Source organism: Mercenaria mercenaria, unplaced genomic scaffold (genome assembly GCF_021730395.1).
Source record: "Mercenaria mercenaria strain notata unplaced genomic scaffold, MADL_Memer_1 contig_1579, whole genome shotgun sequence".
In the NCBI taxonomy this organism is placed as follows: domain Eukaryota; kingdom Metazoa; phylum Mollusca; class Bivalvia; order Venerida; family Veneridae; genus Mercenaria; species Mercenaria mercenaria.
In genome coordinates, this window is record NW_026459564.1 from 6,056 (window position 1) to 25,288 (window position 19,233).

Consider the following 19,233-nt stretch of genomic DNA (forward strand, 5'->3'; position numbering starts at 1 on the left):
AAGTTATTGATCGGAAATTATTTTCCATGTCCATGTCCCTGTGACCTTGGCCTTTAACATAGTGATCCCAAAATTAAAAGGGATCATTTACTCTGCATGACTAATTATCCTTTGAAGTTTCAACATTCTGGATCAAGTGGTTTTCAAGTTATTGACCAGAAAGTGTTTTCCATGTTCAGGCCCCTGTGACCTTGACCTTTGATGGAATGACCCCAAAAACAATAGGGTTTGTCTACTAGTTTGAAGGTTCTAGATCAAATGGTTCTTCAGTTATTGATCGGAAATGAAGTGTGACAAACGGACGGAAGGACGGACAGGGCAAAAACAATATGTTTAGCCCAGTGTGTGTGTGTGTGTGTGTGTGGGGGGGGGGGGGGGGGGGTGGAGACATAAACATATATTTTTCACTGTGAAAATACTAGTACCAGATATATTTCACTCTTATATTTATATTTGATATTCACTGAAAAACATGTTGCAGTGTCATATTGTCGAGTTGTGTCAAAACTTTTCCAAGTTGGCATTAAATTCGTTTTATCATGTAAATTTTGGATAATGTTTCCTTAACCTACAACCTTTAATATTCATTTATCACATTCAAGTGAAATGTGTATCAAGGGGATTTTCACATATAATACTTGTATTTGTACATGCACAATAACGTGAGTTGTGGATGTATTCAATGATCACAAGACTATACACACTGTTCTTAGCCGTCTGTCGTTTTTGTTTTTTTGTTTTTTGTTTGTTTTTTTCCCCTAGAGAATTTTGAAAGTAAAGCAATATATTGGTAGTACATCGTCTTTCGTTTAACGACATCTTGTATACACCAAATGAAATATAAACTTTCGGAAAAGAGGTAGTAGTTTCAAGTATAGATATCAAAATTTCGCCCATTAGGCCTAAATTATTTGTTTCCAATATCCCGACCTACCCTAAATTTTTGGCCCGATCCTAAATGATTTTATGGTCTTGGAGATTTTTTTTCAACTTTTTGTTAAAACTGCAATTTTTATACTTTAAACATAGTCAGTGATGTTAGAAAACAGCTTACTGATGCTCTAAATGCTTAGCCCCCTTATTTGTTTTCATTTTTGAGACAAAAATAATTTCCGAAAAGTCCCACTTAATAAAAAGATTTAAAAAAAAGATACCGACCTACCTACATTAAATATTTTGAGCATGTTACCGGAAACTTTTTAGGCCTTAGGGATAACTGTAAGCTTAAGAAACTTCGCTTAGACCTACACCTAAAATCGATACAAAATCTGTTAGTGCACCACATTTTGGTTACACAAGTACACGGATCAAATCAAATATTAAACTTTCTATATTTAGTTCAGTATTAATTTTCAAGTGAGAATATCGTATTACTCGGTATACATGGCTGTAACGACTATTGAGTCTTTTTTCTGGTAGATTTTTCTGCTTCAATTGCCTCGGTATGTTTCTACCTGGCCATTATTTTGGTCTTCATCTTTCGATTTGCCTCAGCTGTATGAATTACCAGGTTTTCCAGTAGAATCTAATCTCGGTTTAGTAAATATGTCAATCATTTTCATTTTCAAATAAGTTTGTTATATAAAATATGAAGTAGACAACAGCGTTAATATAGAACGATACGACATTACAATTTTGTGATGTTTGTGAGATATTTCAGTGTCCTATTTCAGTTGGTGCGCGCGTTTCTGATCTCTTAATGCAAGTCGTCCTTAAAAGACGTGGTCTTTCAAGCAAGTTTGACTGACTAGTATACTTAAAATTAAAAATCCGTTACAGCACTGAAGGCTACCTTCAACCCACCTCCCCACTCACATTCTTAAATGAAGTTTATTAGTACAGTAAGTGATAAAACATTTCTGTTGCATACGCATATTAGAAACTCCAGGATACGGTCAAAATTTATGTACATAAATGTATATTTGAGATCTGCCTAAATCAGATCTTGGTGCCATAACCAGGCCTCCTACTACAGCTTAGAAATTATTTCATAATTATCATGCATATAATAACAGTTACTGCAGACGCGAATTTTATTTCACTATAAATGTTCACCAGACAAATGTAGATATCAAGCATGTTTATATAATCGTAAATTGTCAACAGATGTTTTTACCACTATTAAAATAAACGGATGTCAGGTTAATAAACGTGATATAATTTCATGATTCAGACATAAAAAGTAAAGAAATTTTAGTGATCTTCAAAAGATTTACCAGATATAATACTGAATCTAGTTTTGCAGAAAAAAAAGTTATTCATTAAGTTACACCACTTGCATGTAATCTAAACGCTGCTAAATGCAAAACAAAATATCTACAATACTGAAAAATAATCTTAAAATGTATGAAGCGTAATGAACGCCACAAATTAAGTAAGTTTTTTTTATCTACCGTACCTTTATCTTTTATGCCTTTTAAGTTGCTGGGATTTCATTACTTGGTAATATGGGCATAAGTTGCAGCGTTATTGAATTTGTAAAATAAAACGGGAACAAAAAAAAGCACTTGATAACTCTGTTCGAATAATAGAAACAGACAGTAGCCTTATACTGTAAATGGAGTTATTTAATGGAAGTTTAACGTTTCAGATATTAAATTCAAAAGACTGCCGCAGACAGCGTCGTGTAGAAATGGGAGACGCTTTTAGGTATTTTTATACCACGAAGAGTAGCAAAATAAGTTTCCAGTCAAAACTCTTCGACGAAAATTATAGACTTAAACTACACGAATTAAAAAAAAAAACAAACAAACAAAAAACTCTTTCGGTCAGAGGTGTTGAGTACAGTTATGACTTTTTGTTACACGCTACCATTGCTACATTACATAAAATGTATTGTTCAAGAGTGTTCAATTATTCTCTACGAATACAGATTTGTAAATTTAATAAAAAAGTATATACGTGTATTGCACTTTAAATTTCATATTTACTTGGATCCAATGTTGTTATATTTTCTGGCCTGGGATCATGGAGTCCATTCAACATATGTGTAATAGAGTTCCGCATAAGCCGGTGCTAAGGGGCGTGAAAGATGTTACACATTTCATTACCTCTCGTGAACAGACCCAAACAAACCGAGTATGTTATTATTCTTCTTGGTTGCATTCTTTGCTTCGAAAGGATCTTTATGCAGATTTTATTTCAATATATCAATTATTGTTTGTGTCAAACAAATTAAGTAATTCATTCTAGATACCAAATTCAAACATTGATCTTCCCAGTTCAGTTTCAAATAAGCTCCCGTATTGTAGTATCAGAGCCAAGGATGTTGCCTATATATATATATATATATATATATATATATATATATATATATATATATATATATATATATATATATATATATATATATATATATATATATATAGGCTAGAACTTTCCATTTAAAACAACTCTGAGTTATTAAGCTTAAGCAAACTAAGTCGAATGATATGACAGCCAAGCCTATCTCAAGCAGCCATCGAAAGGAGCTACCCAACGTGGCTGCTTAAGATAGGTTTCTGCTTCATTTTATTTTAAACCGCAACAACACCCACCCCCACTCCCCAGTCACTCCCCAGCCTTCTCACCAGCACCGCCTTCGTTTTTTTTGATCGAATTTCTTCTGTTTTCGTTTTCCTATTTGTAGAAAAAGGAATGAATATATGCCTTTGTGTTTGTTCGTATGCCGAGGGACGTGCCTATAATGAGCATTGTAGATCTATGTAGGACATACTGGTCACTCACTTTGCCTAGCAACCACCAATTATATTTCCTTTAGGGAGATTCCACAGATCCAAACAAGCGGAGAAAATTCAGAATTTGTTGCACAGTGACTCTGACTCTCCTAAATAAGTGTTAAGATAGGCCTGTTAGACACACCAAAATACTGTTTCCAAACATTTACATTTTTTATAGTGCAACATTCGGATCCGGAATTGGAAAATCTTACCCTCCAATAGTCATTCCGTACACTTGGGCCCATAATTACAACCAGCCATAATTTGACAAAGGCTGGAGATCGGGCGATGGGATTGGTTGCATGCTTTCCCAGAAAAGTTTTCATACCTACATTCAATTACGTATGTTTTCTGGCCATTTTATGTGTAATTCCCTACAATATTATATATTCTTTTAATCCCCATGCACAGAACATATCTTTTAATCTAATAACTGCTCCTGACAAGCGCCTGCCAAGTGTAATCAGCATTGATTTTAAGGCAGTTTAAAGTTGAAGTAAAGGAATTAAATGTCACTTCATTGGACTATCGTAGAAGAAGATTTGATATGATCCAGGTGTTTAAAATAATACACAAGGTAGTTGATGTAAACATGAACACTTTCTTCAGTTTTGCTGGAAATAGCGGTACAAGAGATCATTTGGTCAATTTGAAACTCTACAAACCAAAAGCCAAAAGGTCATTACGGTTAAACTCCTTTGGACATTGCACTATTACACTATGGAATAACTTACCAAAGGAAATAGTCAACAGTGACACTAGTACTGTAATTTCGTTCAAATCAAGACTGGATAAATACTGGATATCTAAACGATATGATATTTCCCAAGTTTATTAGGATTAGACTAGACCAGAGGCGGGGAACAGTTTTAACGATGGAGTTCAAGGGGACTTATTTTAGCTAAAGTACTATGAAGTGTCCCCAGAAGTCAAAAGGTAGACAAAAGGTAGACATGACATGACACATGACATTGCAACGCGACGGACGACAGTCTACAACAACACATGACATTTTAACATTTGAATGCCTCATTGTCGCCCTAGGTTTTGGCAAAAAATATTGCAGTAAAAATTGAATGTCTTTGTTCATTGTCGGGTGTCGCATTGAATGTCATGTGTCGTTTGTCCATTGAATGTCATGTGCTGCGTTGAGTTGTCACATGTCGCATGAAGAAGGCGACACACGACATTTAATGCAACACGACAATGTACAACGACACTCTACATTATACTGCGCAAATGTCGTGGAATTGTCGACTGTCAACTTAAATTGCTTAACCACGACACACGACATTCAACGCGACACACGACGATAAGCAACAAGAGCAACAACACACGACAGTCTATCGCGCAAAAATGTCGCAGAATTGTCGCATGTCGAGGTAATTCATTTAGGGCGACACACAACATTCAGCATGACACACGACATTCAGCGCGACACACGACACAACACCCGAAATTAACAACGACACTCATTTTTTAATGAAACATTTTTGTTGAAACCTAGCTTGACAATAAGACATTCAAAAGTTAAAATGTCTTGTGTCGTTGTATATTGTCGCCCGTCCAGGTGAATGTTGTGTCTTGTGATGCGTTGATTGTCGTGTGTCGCCCTCAATACATTAACTTGACATGCGGCAATTCCGCGACATTTGCGCGATAGACTGTCAATGTGCCATTGCTTGTTGTCAAGTGTTGCGTTGAATGTCATGTGTCACCCTCAATAAATTACCGTAATATGTGACATTTGCGCAATATAATGTCAATTGTCATTGCACATTGTTATGTGTCATGTTGAATGTAGTGTGTTGCGTTCTTATTGTGACACACGACAACTCAAGGCGACATATGACATTCAATGCGACACACGACAGGACATACAACATTCAGTGCTACACATGACATGACACTCCACAATGAACAACAACACCCAATTTTTACTGCAATATTTTTGCCAAAACCTGGCAGAACCATGAGACATTCAGATGTTAAAAAGCCGTGTGTCGTTGTACATTGTCGTCTGTCGCGTTACAATGTTGTTCATCATGCAGTGTGTCGCGTTAATTGTCGTGTGTCTCCCTCAAAGAATTCTGTAGTTATTGGATGTGACCATCAGAAAATGTAAAAAGCATCAGTTATGGTACTAGCTAGAAATGACATCGTACATCTTAAATTTTGTTGAAAATGAAATATCTACTAAGACTTAATTAATTTTTACCCAAAACTTGAATTTGAATGGTTTACAGATACCAACATTCACCCATATGAAATAAATATACTAGCTGTTCCATGCCGAATATTTGTTTTTGGAATAAACTGAGTGCATCAAAGGATCGAATGATTTATATTGGAAATTCAGCAGAAATAGATAAATGAATTGTTAAAAACAAAGTTTATAACATGACAGGGTGTATGCACTTATTTATATTATTATCTAACAATAAATAATCGGCAGTGAACAATTTGTTGTATAATCTTGATGCACATAACAGAAACGTGTAAAAGAAACAAACAGTTGAAGTCTTCAGGTTATCAAATGTATGGAACTATTTTTTCCTTATCTATTTTTTGCCAGTTAGATTCATCGTGCCTTTGGTGCTCCTTGCTTTTTTACATTTCGAAAGACAAAATTAATGTTATAACAATCAGGTGAGATCTTTGAACCATTTACTAGATACAAGTTTTAGGTGAATATAATATTAGTTAAGTATCTTTGATACTTCATTTTCAACAAACTTTATTAGACAGAAATAATCCTAAATTTCTGGGGAAATAAGGTCTGTTAACTTCTAGACATTCCAAGTAGGCTAATCAGACTCTAAAGGTACTGATCCGTAACCCTAGACACTTCCTTACCAAAGTAGATCAAGACAACAGGGAAATTCAATAGCGTCATGATTGCCCTCTTTAAATGTGTCCAATTAGAAAATTTTGTTAAAATTTTACATGCAACAACAAACTAAGCTGACTGTTTGTATTGAATTAAAACTTTAGGCAATTCGTTTTAGTCATCCGAAATTTGGTAAAAACAAAGCTAGATGGCACATGGTTGAGATCAATTCAAACTACATTAATATGACTCTTATTTGGCTTAGAAAATTGTGTGCAACTAATTAAATGTGCAACTAATATTATTCAGACTGTATTTAAGTATCAACATGCTTCCAAGTCATTCATACCTACTGAAATAGTCAAGTTAGGTAACTTAGTTCAATAATGACCACATTTTTAAACCTAAAACACCCTGTTAAAGTTTTGTGACCAACTAATAGGCTGTATCTCAGTAACAGTTAATGTATTGGAATGAAACTTCACACGATACTTCCCAATCGTCAGACCTTCTGAAATAACAAAGGTAGATATCTTTTATTGGATTTAGTGTAAATTATGGCATTTTGTCTACCTTTGTCTCCAGTTGTATCGCTGCATATTTTGGACAAGACACTCGTCATATTTACTTAGTAATACCCAAGTTACAGAACAGTTGTCTGGAATTATTACATATTATTGCCCGTGTTGACTTAGAAATTTTGATTGAATTTTGCATGCAAGTTTGTACATTGGCCATAATGAAATTTTAGTTTGTAACAGATTTAATCAATTAACTCAGTTACATAAGCTTTGCAAAGATATGGCCCTTAAAAATTGTTTAACTTTAAAGCTGCCGAATAGTCCAGAATGCTGTCTTGTGGTTAGCTCTTGTTCATCATTTCAGATTGGAAAAGGACTCCAGAACTTTTCTTGGCGGAATTGTAACAAAACGATCGTACCACTAGCTTTCAGAACTCTGTCACTTTCTCCTGACCCGATACAGTACGGACAGAACCTAGTTGTAACAGCAGATCTGGATGTTACACAACCTGTTGGAACAACAAACACGCTAAAGGTAAGCATGCATGTTGCTTATTACTGTAAATCCGAAATTTTCAGAGTGATTTATTTTTGCTATATCTATTCATATTCATATGTGCAAAAATGAATACTCCCTAAAAGTGATATTATTGATTTAAAGGGACCTTTTCGCAGATCTTAAGAGATAATTGTTTCTTGTCAAGTTTAGAAATCCATAAATCGTGGGTACTGTGAAAGTGACTGACGGCATATTTTACCATATACAGCAAAAGTTATACCAGTTTCAATGTTAACAGCAACCCTCATGAAAAAAAATCTGAATATTTCTGAATTTTAATCTGAATCATTGCTGAACATTTCTGAATTTGTCTGATAATCCCTTCTTTGCTAGTTTCTGAATTTTTGCTTAAATTGGCATGATTAAGACAAAATTCCGAAAAAATCAGAAATATTCAGACATACTTCATTCAGAAAAAATAAAAAAATATGTTCAGTAATGTTCAGACATAAATTCAGAAATGTTCAGACATAAATTCAGAAATGTTGAGACATGGTTCAGAAATTTTCAGATCAATTCAGAAATGCTCAGAAATGAATTCAGAAATGTTCAGACATGAATACAGAAATATTCAGATGTAAATTAAGACATCAGTTCAGTTACATTTAGAAAATCTTGGACAATAATACAATAATACAGAAATATTAAGCCCTTCAGAAATTTATTTATTTATTTTGTTGTGTTTAATGTTGCATGGACACAATTATAGATCATATGATATGGCAACTTTCCAGCTTTGATGGTGGAGGAAGACCTCAGGTGCCCTTCGGTGCATTATTTCATCATGAGCGGGCACCTGGATATAACCACCAACCTTCCGTAAGCCAGCTGGACGGCTTCCTCACATGAGGAATTCCGTGCCCTAAGACTTGACCTGTCGTGATGCCTAAGGCATGTGTGAAGCTTAAAAGAATTTTGCTGTGTATTTTTTGGAGACAAAAAATTACATGCAAAACCAAGATTCTAACTTAAATATGGGCATAATTTTGAAACATAAAAGCCAGTTAACCTTGGTGCCTGGGCCATCTGTGCTTGAGCGAATGGTGTTTCACATTATGTAATTTGACCATGGTGTGAGGTCATCTCAGGATGCCGAATATGTGTGTGAAGTTTGAAAACATTTGGTCAAGTAGTTTTAGCTTACTTGAAAAAGATTGTTGATACGGACACCAACACCAGTCATGTGTTGGCAAGCTCTACTATTCAATTTCATAAAGCCAAAAGTTCAGAAATATTCAGCCAGTATTTTCTGAAATATTCAGAAAACTAAGGACATCAATTTAGAAATATTCAGAAATGACGTTTGTTCAGATTAAATTGGCACAATTTTCAACCAATTTGGACTGGCTGTAAGCCTACAGTTACCCTTATTGTTACTGTTCATTGATCAAAGTGCCAAGTAACTTGGCTAAATTCTTTGTTTCATTAATTTTCTTTTATCTTTGAAATTGACCTGCCTAAACATTTGTTAAAATTAACAGATGAAAATGCAACTACCACTGCCAACCTCTTGTACTTAAGTTTTGCAAATGACTGCATCATAGAGCAGTTTGCATCCAAGGTTGACTGTATAAACTGTGCTGCTATCTGCATGTAACATTGAAACAAACCATTCTTGAAAGTATAATAAAGCTAACAAGGTGGCCATTTTTGAGAAAAAGAGCTGCTTACAACATGGACAATGTGATTAATCAGTACTTACATAATACGCTAAATATAACATAATAATCCCTTGTAATTGTAATCCCTAAAGATAATTATATGACCTATGATGTCACTGTGATGTTAAATCCCAAAAAGGCGAAAAAAAACCCCAAAAAACTTGAATGTTCAGTCAGTATTTAAGCAATGCTAGGCCTATATGATTAAGCTTATATTGTATTATTATTATTATAACGTACCAAAGTTCTGCCCCTTTTAACTTTTAAATTTTTTGGTTAAAGTTTTTACTTGCAAGACTCTAAAACAAAGTCAAACACTGAGAAAGCCGAGCATGTTGTCTTACAGACAGCTCTAGTTGACTTATTTCTGATAAACACTTCAGTAGAGTTTAGAAAAAATCGGTTATCTGATATATCCGGAATTTACTTCTTAGTCTTTTAGGAAATTTCAGTACAAGTTCAGAAAAAATCATCTTCTGAAACTATCTGAATTAATTTCTGAATCTTTCTGATACAATTCAGAAAAAGTTCAGAAAAATTCAGAAATGTTCGGAACATAAACTCCCTGTTCAGTCTATGTTCAGACATATTTCAGAAGTATTCAGAAAACTATTTTCATGAGGAAAAATGTTAGCCTGAGTTTACAGTATCACCTGGAAGAGATTAGTGAACTTTGTTTTCTTATTACATTTGTAAGGCAGTATTTAGAATTCATATTAACTTTTTTACTACAGTGTTGCATCATTGAAATACTTAGAAAATGTAACCAATAAAAGGTTTGGTGCTTTGATTTTAGCTCACCTGAGCATGAAATTCTCTGTGTGACACTGAGCTTTTGTGATTACTCACAGTCCCTCATACATTCATTGACCATCCATCCCCATTGTCCTTCGAACAACAGATCCTCTGAAACAATTAGCAGGAAATTGATGGAACTTATCCTTAATGTTCCTTGGAAGATCCTCTTTAATTATTTTAAATAGTTCCTCTTGATTGCACATAGCAAAGACCTGACCAATGGTACTAGTAGCTTCCTCGTTTGATGCCCAGCATTAAGAGGATAGTATTAGAAGTATCAGCCTGGTTTCAGTATAATGTGACAGGGTAATTAAGGTATCATGTCACGTGTTCAGTGTGGCAGCACTATAAAGTTGGGCTTTGTGCTCACTACTAAAAGTAGACATCATTTATTTGACTGAAAAGTTGTTCCCAAACACGCACGCACACATGCACACCCACACACACATGAGTACACAATGCAGTGTGAAACCATCCAATAGCTAGCTATCATTGAATGTGCAGGCACATAAGGGAGATCAGTGAGTACACTGCCCCATAAAAGTTTGCATTGTAAGACTACAGTTACTGCAACATAGTATTTAACTGGATATCATCTAACCTATTTTAAACACTGTATTAAGCCATGCTGATGGAAATAATGTGCTTGTCAGGGGAATTTATCATAATATGTAACTATGCTACTTCTGAAGGTATAATCATGATAATAACAGCTGCTATGCTACTTATTTAGGTATAGCTACGCCATTTGTTTTGGTAATGCAATGCAAATTGTTTAGGTATAGCTATGCTGCTAAACGTTTAGGTAATGCAATGCTATTTCTAGGTATAGCTTTTCTATGATTCTGATAGGGTGAATTAAATGCGAATGTTTGATTATAGCGAGATGACTTCAGTACTATAAAATTCTTCTTTTTTCAGGCAGACATTATTGCAAATTTAATAAAAGACCAGGAGAAGTTTGATATGTGTCAGTACACGCCAGAGCGGTGCCATATTGCAGATCTATGTTATAACATATCACAGATTGAGATACCTTGCCCTAAAGTTGTAGAAGAACAAGGCAGTAATTGTAAATGTCCATTGAAACCCGTAAGTATAGGAAACCAACTCTTTAATAATTGAAAACATAATTATCAGAATTGGAGCATCTAACAATGTGCAAACACATAGTTTCTGTTATAAAATATCTAGTTTCTGTTATAAAATATCTTATTAAGGCCTAAACAATTATTTGTTTCCGGTATCCCGACCTACCCAAAAAATTTGCTGCGACTCTAAATGTTTTTATGGTATTGGAAAAAATCAATATGTTCACGATTTGTTTATATTTTCTAGTAAGGGAAGTTGTTCTTTCTTCATTGTAAAAAAAAAAAAAAAAAAAAAAAAAAAAAAAAAAATACCCACTTACCGGTACCTAACCTAATTTTTGGGGCATTTTACTGGAAACAATATTTTTTAGGCCTAATATTATTTTGAATTTCTTTTTTAAACTTTAGTTGCATCTGTTACTACTTCTTAGAGGAACTTACCACAGACTTCAACTTTGTAATGTGACAGTACCAAATGTATTTAAAAAAAGATACGGTAGTCGAATTTAAACTTTGTTCCTTAAACTTTGTTCGGTTAGATAACAGATTTGTTTACTACTTTAATATTTGATTATTTGCACATTTGAGCCGCACCATTTGAAAACCAACATGGTGCGTTTGCGACCAGTATGGATCCAGACCAACCTGCGCATCCGCGCAGTCTGGTCAGGATCCATGCTGTTCGCTAACGGTTTCATTTATTGCATTTTGCTTTGAGAGCGAACAGCATGGATCCTGACCAGACTGCATGGATGCGCAGGCTGGTCTGGATCCATGCTGGTCGCAAACGCACTATATATGTTGGTTTTCTCATGGTGCGGCTCATCTTATGTTCACTGAGTACTTAATGAATGCTAGATTTTCAGTGGGGGCATTATTAAACATTTGATTTTTCTAAAGTGGTTTCTAGTAGCAGTAGGAATTTGATAATGATACTTTTCCTTAACCCTTACCCTGCTAAATTTGTATAACGAACTTGTCCATCTTTTTTGAATTTGGACAGTACCATTAACTGTTAAAAGGGGTGCTTACCAAAAAGATACTGACTGAATGGCGAACAGTGTAGACAATGATCAGACTGCAAGGATGTGCAGGCTGATTTTGGTCTGCACTGGTCGCAAGCGCAGGATCACTTGCCGCCAGCAGCTAAAGGTTAAAGTACTATTATCTCCATTTTCCCTGTTTTGAAACCAAATAAATTTCAGAAGCTTCACACTTGTAAATTTCATACACCAATATCCTCAATACCTCAAGGACAATAATTTACAATGATGCTAATGGAGTCTTTTCAGTGCAATACAACTTTTCCCTGTCTCGCATAGTAGATTGCTGAAGCTATACACAGTTTTGAAACTTGACCTTTGTCTTAGACTGTTTATTTCAAATGGAAATGTAAAACTAGAAATTGCATAAAAAAAGAAATACTCATAAATTTAGGTAACTTCAACATAAAATAAAGGTAACTACAAATACTTAGTTCCCCAGAGCATGTAATGCAAATAACGATGGGCTTTCAGGGTCGCTAGATGTCAGTAGATGTTGTCTGTCAAATTGTGAAATAGAAGTGATGAAAAATTAACCAGTCTCTGGTATATTGTTTACTATGGATGATGCATTTTCCGGTGAACACTTTCTATATTCCAGAATACCTACACTGCTACAAAGATCTCTATCCCAATTCCAAGTTATTCATTTCAAATTCAAGGCAGGGTTGAGGTCACAGTTAATCTGTCAGAGCAAAATAAGCCAGTAGGCTGTTTCATTATGGGATTTTGTCTGAAGTAAGTACATCCTTTATAGTTTAATTGAAATAAAATTGAGAAAACATTTATATTCACGATAACAAAGCAGATATAAAACATAAAATATGATAAAAAGGCAGACCCTGGAGCTGATGTATTTTAACGTAGGACCAGTATTGACAATCGACTAATACGTATTCTCTGTATGCGGCATGTTTGAACTACATTTGTGTTGAAGAATGCCGGATGGCCTAACGAGAGTATGTAATAGCATGCTGAGTGTCATTATAGGTCTGTGTGGCTTTCCTTAACTTCATAAACATAAAATGAAATATATTTAAACAAAGAGAGTTTGTGCCGTTATATGCCCATATCCACACACAAATAAATCCCGCCCCCCCCCCCCCAATTTTTTGCGCCCCCAACACTTGAGTTGAGGGGGCATATAGATTTGGTCTTGTCCGTGCGTCCATCCATGCGTCCGAAAAAAGTTTGTGACGCGCCTAGCTCAAAAAGTATTTGATATAAAATGATGAAACCTTGGCTTGAAACCACGAGTCTTAATCATTGTACGAACTTGTGCACCTCCTATTTTTCATCTGGCTCCGCCCCCTATTTCCAGAGTTATGGCCCCTGAAATAGTCAAAAATGCACACTTTCACCTTGTGACACGCCAAGCTCAAAAAGTATTTGATATAAATTAATGAAAACTTGCATGAGTCTTTATCATTATATAAGCTTGGGCACCTCTTATTTTTCGCCTGACTCCACCCCTACCCTTATTTCTAAAGTTATGGCCCCTGAAATAGTCAAAAATGCACATTTTCACCTAATGACGTGCCTAGCTCAAAAATAATGTCATATAAATTCATGAAACCTTGCATGAGTCTTTATCATGATAAGAACTTGCACACTTGATCTTGAGATTTTAGCGCTGATTACAGAGTTACGGCCCTTAAAATAGCCAAACTAGTGATTTTTTTGTTTGTGATGCACATAGCTCAAAACGTATTATGGCCTAGAATAATGAATCTATATAAAGTGATTGTTGAGACTATACCTCCTTAAGGTAGTTCTGCACGTTTAGATCGAATTTCTTTCTATAGTGTAGACTTTGATTAAACTCCGTTTTTTCCATAACTTCAGAATATACCTAGAAAATTTAGCAATTAAAAAGAATAGGGTCGTGTGCTAAATGTTTGCTAAACTGATTTGAAAAATTTGGACCTCGCACAATTTTTCATCATGGAAGTCTATGGTAAACTCATAACTTTCATAACATTTTCGCAAATAGAAATTTTTCTACAATCATTGTAGATTTTGACGAAACTTCTCACAGTTGGAAATAAACATATGGCTTATAATATTGTGAAATAAAATTGATTGATCTGTGTGCTTATTATGCCCCCTTCGAAGAAGGAGGGGTATATTGTTTTGCAGATGTCGGTAGGTCGGTCGGTCTGTCGGTCGGTATGTAGACCAATCCGTTTCCGCATGATAACTCGAGAACACTTGGGCCTAGGATCATGAAAGTTAGTAGGGAGGTTGGTCTTAACCAGCAAATGACCCCTATTGATTTTGAAATCTGAAGCTCACAGTGACCCGGAACAGTTAAACGGTTTCCGGATGATAACTCAAGAACGCTTGGGCCTAGGATCATGAAAATTTATAGGAAGGTTAGTCATAACAAGCTAATGACCCCTATTGATTTTGAGGTCAGCGGATCAAAGGTCAAGGTCACAGTGACCCGGGACAGTTAAATGGTTTCTGGATGTTAACTGTAGAACGCTTGGGCCTAGGATCATTAAAGTTAACAAAGAGGTTAATCATGACCAGCAGATGATTCCTATTTATGTTGAGATCAGTAGGTCAAAGGTCAATGTCACAGTGACCCGGAACAGTTAAAGGCCAGTCTGGTATAGGCCCTACACCCAAATTGTATGAGGAGCTTCCTAAAAATAATTGAATGTGAGTGAGGTCAAGAAACGGTCAGTTTGTTCCATTCAGGTGAATCAGCTGACTGACCCTGATAAAAGATATAAGTAGAGTATTTGATCCCTGTTTAATCTCAGCTACACATGTACATAAGGTCAGAGGAAGTATTCATAATTTACTGCTAGAATTTAGTTGACTGCAGAAAAATGGAAATATGGAAGATACATTAAGTAAATTGTGTTATTCTAAAACTCATTGTGTAACATTTGAACTCTAAACAGACACTATTAAATCATCAATGCTTTATAGTTTTAGTCTACAAAGAATCACTTTCAGGATTTTTTATAGTGAAATATATTATGGATTTAATTGGTACATATTATTTGATTTAACTTGATCACATTTTGTGATTTGAAGTGTTAATAGTCTTTGATCTGGACTAGAGAAATGTAAAATAATACAACACAGTAAACATTAGTAGGAATTACAGTAACAAATTTGAACTAATTAATTTATCCAAAAAGAACAATAGTAGCATACATATGAATATGAATTTGTTTTATTGACAGATTAATAGATAAGTGTCATTAACCCTTTTTTAATCAATTTTAATCAAGACTATCTAGAACTGCAAGCTTATCAGTAAAGTAGCCAGTGTGATAAATCACTATTGAGACTAGTGCCTTGTTACCTGGCATGACCTGTGTGTTTACATTTTCCTGCTGACTGATCTGCTTTATCACATGACCTATGTCAGAGTTCAGATTTCAAATTTCAACTGTCAAAATTTCAAATTCTTGTTATTTTGTAAGCAAAATAACTCCTATGAGATATTTTTGTATATCTTTCATTTAATATCATTAAAAAGATTAGAACTTAGAGAATTGATGAGGCAAACTATATTTAATAATTTTCATTCTTATTTGAGTTATTTAGAAAAAATTATCAAAAACTGAAGGATGTCTGAATTGTTTTTGAATTTGCAATGATTGACATTTTGTGGGTGGAGCCATTCCTTTTATACTGAGCCCTGGGGTTTAAATGGTTTCCAGATGATAACTTAAGAACGCTTTGGCCTAGGATCATGAAAGTTGATAGGGGGTGGTCATGACCAGCAGATGACCTTTATTGATTTTGAGGTCAGTAGGATAAAAAGCAAGGTCAAATTGACCTGGAACAGTGAAACCATTTTCGGACGATAACTTAAGAACGCTTGGGCCTAGGATCACGAAACTTAATATGGAGGTTGATCATGACCAGCATATGACCTCTATTGATTATGAGATCAGAAGTCAAGGTCACATTGACCCATAGCAGTAGAACGTTTGTGTACAGTGATCAAATAATTTCTGTTCCTTGTGCAAATACTGAAAACATCGGGGGTGGGGGGCATTTCGTGTTCTTGTGACCATGATTAAAGTGAACCGAATATTTCACGCTAATTTTGAGACATTATTTTGAATTATTTTACGTTTCATATGTTTTAACATCAATATTTTGACTTTAGAAATATAGTAACGGTGCCATTTTAATAAATTTACACAGGTTTTCATTAATTCATAAAATGATTTTCATTTCCATACACCGAATCCAGCCTTTATTCTACATTTTCCGCATAAATGACGTTACACCATCACTTCCAGTTTATCAAACGTGCAGAATTACCTTAAGACTGCAAACATTTGAGTTATTGCCCCTTATTTGTGACAAATGTACCAGTGGGGGCACACCCTTTGTCCTACAGACACATTTTAGTATTTTGTGGGGAGGGGACACTATTCGTGTCGTGTGCAAGAAATGATCAAAGGTATGGGAAAACATGGCGTCGATTTCTTCGATTCTAACCATTTTGGAGGTTTTCTCAGCAGAGTTACTTGATTTTGTCTCCACTTTGTATCAACTGTGATTGTTCCATGAAAAACAGTCCAACTTGCTCTTTCTGTTCATGCATATGTTTTTAGCTCAGTTATATTGATCGCTCGATGTCCGTCATCTGTTCACACTTAGCTTGTGTATGCAATAGAGGCTGCATTTTTTACTTGATCTTCATGAAACTATATTAGAATAATTGCGTTGACCTGGTCAAAACCAATAAAAACTGTGTGTGCAATAGGGGCTGCATTTTGCGCTAGATATTCTGGAAATTTGATCAGAATGATCTTCTTGATGACATCTAGGTCAAGTTTGAATATAGGTCATCTGGTGTAAACAACTAGGTCACCTGGTCAAATCAAAGAAAAAACTTGTGTATGCAATAGGGGCTGCATTTTTCACTGGATATTCATGAACTTTGATCAGAAAGATTGTCTTGATGAAGTCTAGGTCAGATTTGAATATGGGTCATCTGGGCAAAAACTATGTCACCCAGTCAAATTGAAGAAAACCCTTGTGCATGCACTAAGGGCTGCATTTTTCATTCGATATTCATGAAATTTGATCAGAATCTTGTCTTGATTATGATCAAATCTAGGTCATATTCAAATATGGGTCATTTGGGGTCAAAAACTAGGTCACCTGGTCAAATTAAAGAAAAACTTTCTGTATGCAATAGGGGCTGCATTTGTCACTGGATATTCATGGAAATTAATCAGAATGATTGTTTTGGTGAAATCGAGGTCAGGGTTGATTAGTATTCATCTGGAGTCAAAAACAAGGCCAGTCAGTCAATTCAAAGAATAACTTTGTTTATCCAAAATGGCTTCATTTTTTCACTGGATATTCATGAAATTTGATGAGAAAAATTTTCTTGATGAAGTCTAGGTCAGGTTTGAATATGGGTCATCTGGGGTCAAAAACTATGTCACCCAGTCAAATCGAAGAAATACCTTGTGCATGCAATAGGGGCCGCATTTTTCACTGGGTATTCATGAAATTTGATCAGATTGTTTTTCTTGATGAAATCTAGGTCAAGTTTGATTATGGGTCATCTGGGGTCAAGAACTAGGTCACTAGGTCAAGTCAAAGAAAAACCTTGTGTATGATGCTATAGGGGCTGCATTAAACACTGGATATTCATGAAATTTGATCAAATTGTTTGTCTTGATCAAATTTATGTCAGATGTGAATGTAGGTCATCTGGGGTCCTTGTGTATGGAATATTAGAGGCTACATTTATTTATAACAGTTGTTACTATTTATTATTCAGTATGTCATAAAATTATTCAAAATCAAACAAGTTAAGGTCAGGTGAACGATTTAGGGCCCCTATGGCCCTCTAGTTTGTCAGTACCATAGTTTGTTAATGATGCCCTGATAAATGAAGGCAAGTGACAAAAATTGCATTTTTAGGGTAGATAGGAGTTACGGGATATTTTATTTTCCATCTTTTTCTCAATAATCGGCTAATCTATGTACTAGAAATCTTCACGTCCGCTTCATATCTTCTAAACCGTCAGGAGATTTTCATTAAACTATCATCAAATATTTACCTCATCAAGGTAACGTGCAGGGCCCACAATCCAGTTCAGTAGATCCAAGATCAAGGTCATACTTGCAGGACATCGATCTGAAAGCTTAACTTAATGTCCTCTCTGCATTGTCTAAACCATTGGGTAGATTTTCATAAAACTATCATCAAATATTTACCTCATCAAGGTAACGTGCAGGGCCCACAGTCCAGTTCAGTAGATCCAAGATCAAGGTCATACTTGCAGGTCATCGATCTGAAAGCTTAACTTAATGTCCTCTCTGCATTGTCTAAACCATTGGGAAGATTTTCATAAAACTACCATCAATTGTTAACCTGCATAGCAATGTTAGCCTCTGCAGTACGAGATGCAGAGTGAGTGTACAACCCATGTCAAAACCACACTTGAAGGTCAATGGTCATGATCAAATCATTTTACTTTTTCTGCATCAAGGCAGTGTCTGGGTGTATAAATCGCCTTTAGTTGTAGTTATAGCTCACAATAAACTTTTATACAGTTTCAACATAATATAACTAGACATTCTTTATATTTCAGATCCTGTACATAAGATTGAAGCACGAGTATTACTTGCCCTGGACCCAGGTCCATCCAGCTAAAAAACCAAAATTACTAACACTTCATGTTTTAAAATTTGTTTGTGATATGAACATTTTATTATGTTATATAACTTTTGCAAGCTATCCCTTTTCCATGAAATTGATCTGAAAGGATAAAATACACCTGATCAAGATCTTCACGTCCGCTTCATATCTTCTAAACCGTCAGGAGATTTTCATTAAACTATCATCAAATATTTACCTCATCAAGGTAACGTGCAGGGCCCACAATCCAGTTCAGTAGATCCAAGATCAAGGTCATACTTGCAGGACATCGATCTGAAAGCTTAACTTAATGTCCTCTCTGCATTGTCTAAACAATTGGGTAGATTTTCATAAAACTATCATCAAAT

General features: G+C 35.1%; 1 protein-coding gene across 1 annotated transcript; it reads left to right on the forward strand.

Annotated features, from left to right (window-relative positions):
• Positions 1-7,434: 7,434 nt before the first annotated feature.
• Positions 7,435-19,002, forward strand: LOC123558375 (ganglioside GM2 activator-like; the record flags this gene model as incomplete). The annotated part of the gene is made up of 4 exons (XM_053532625.1): positions 7,435-7,605; positions 11,010-11,180; positions 12,824-12,960; positions 18,819-19,002. Coding segments are annotated over 4 exons (492 nt in total), but the record flags the coding sequence as incomplete, so codon positions are not given.
• Positions 19,003-19,233: the final 231 nt, after the last annotated feature.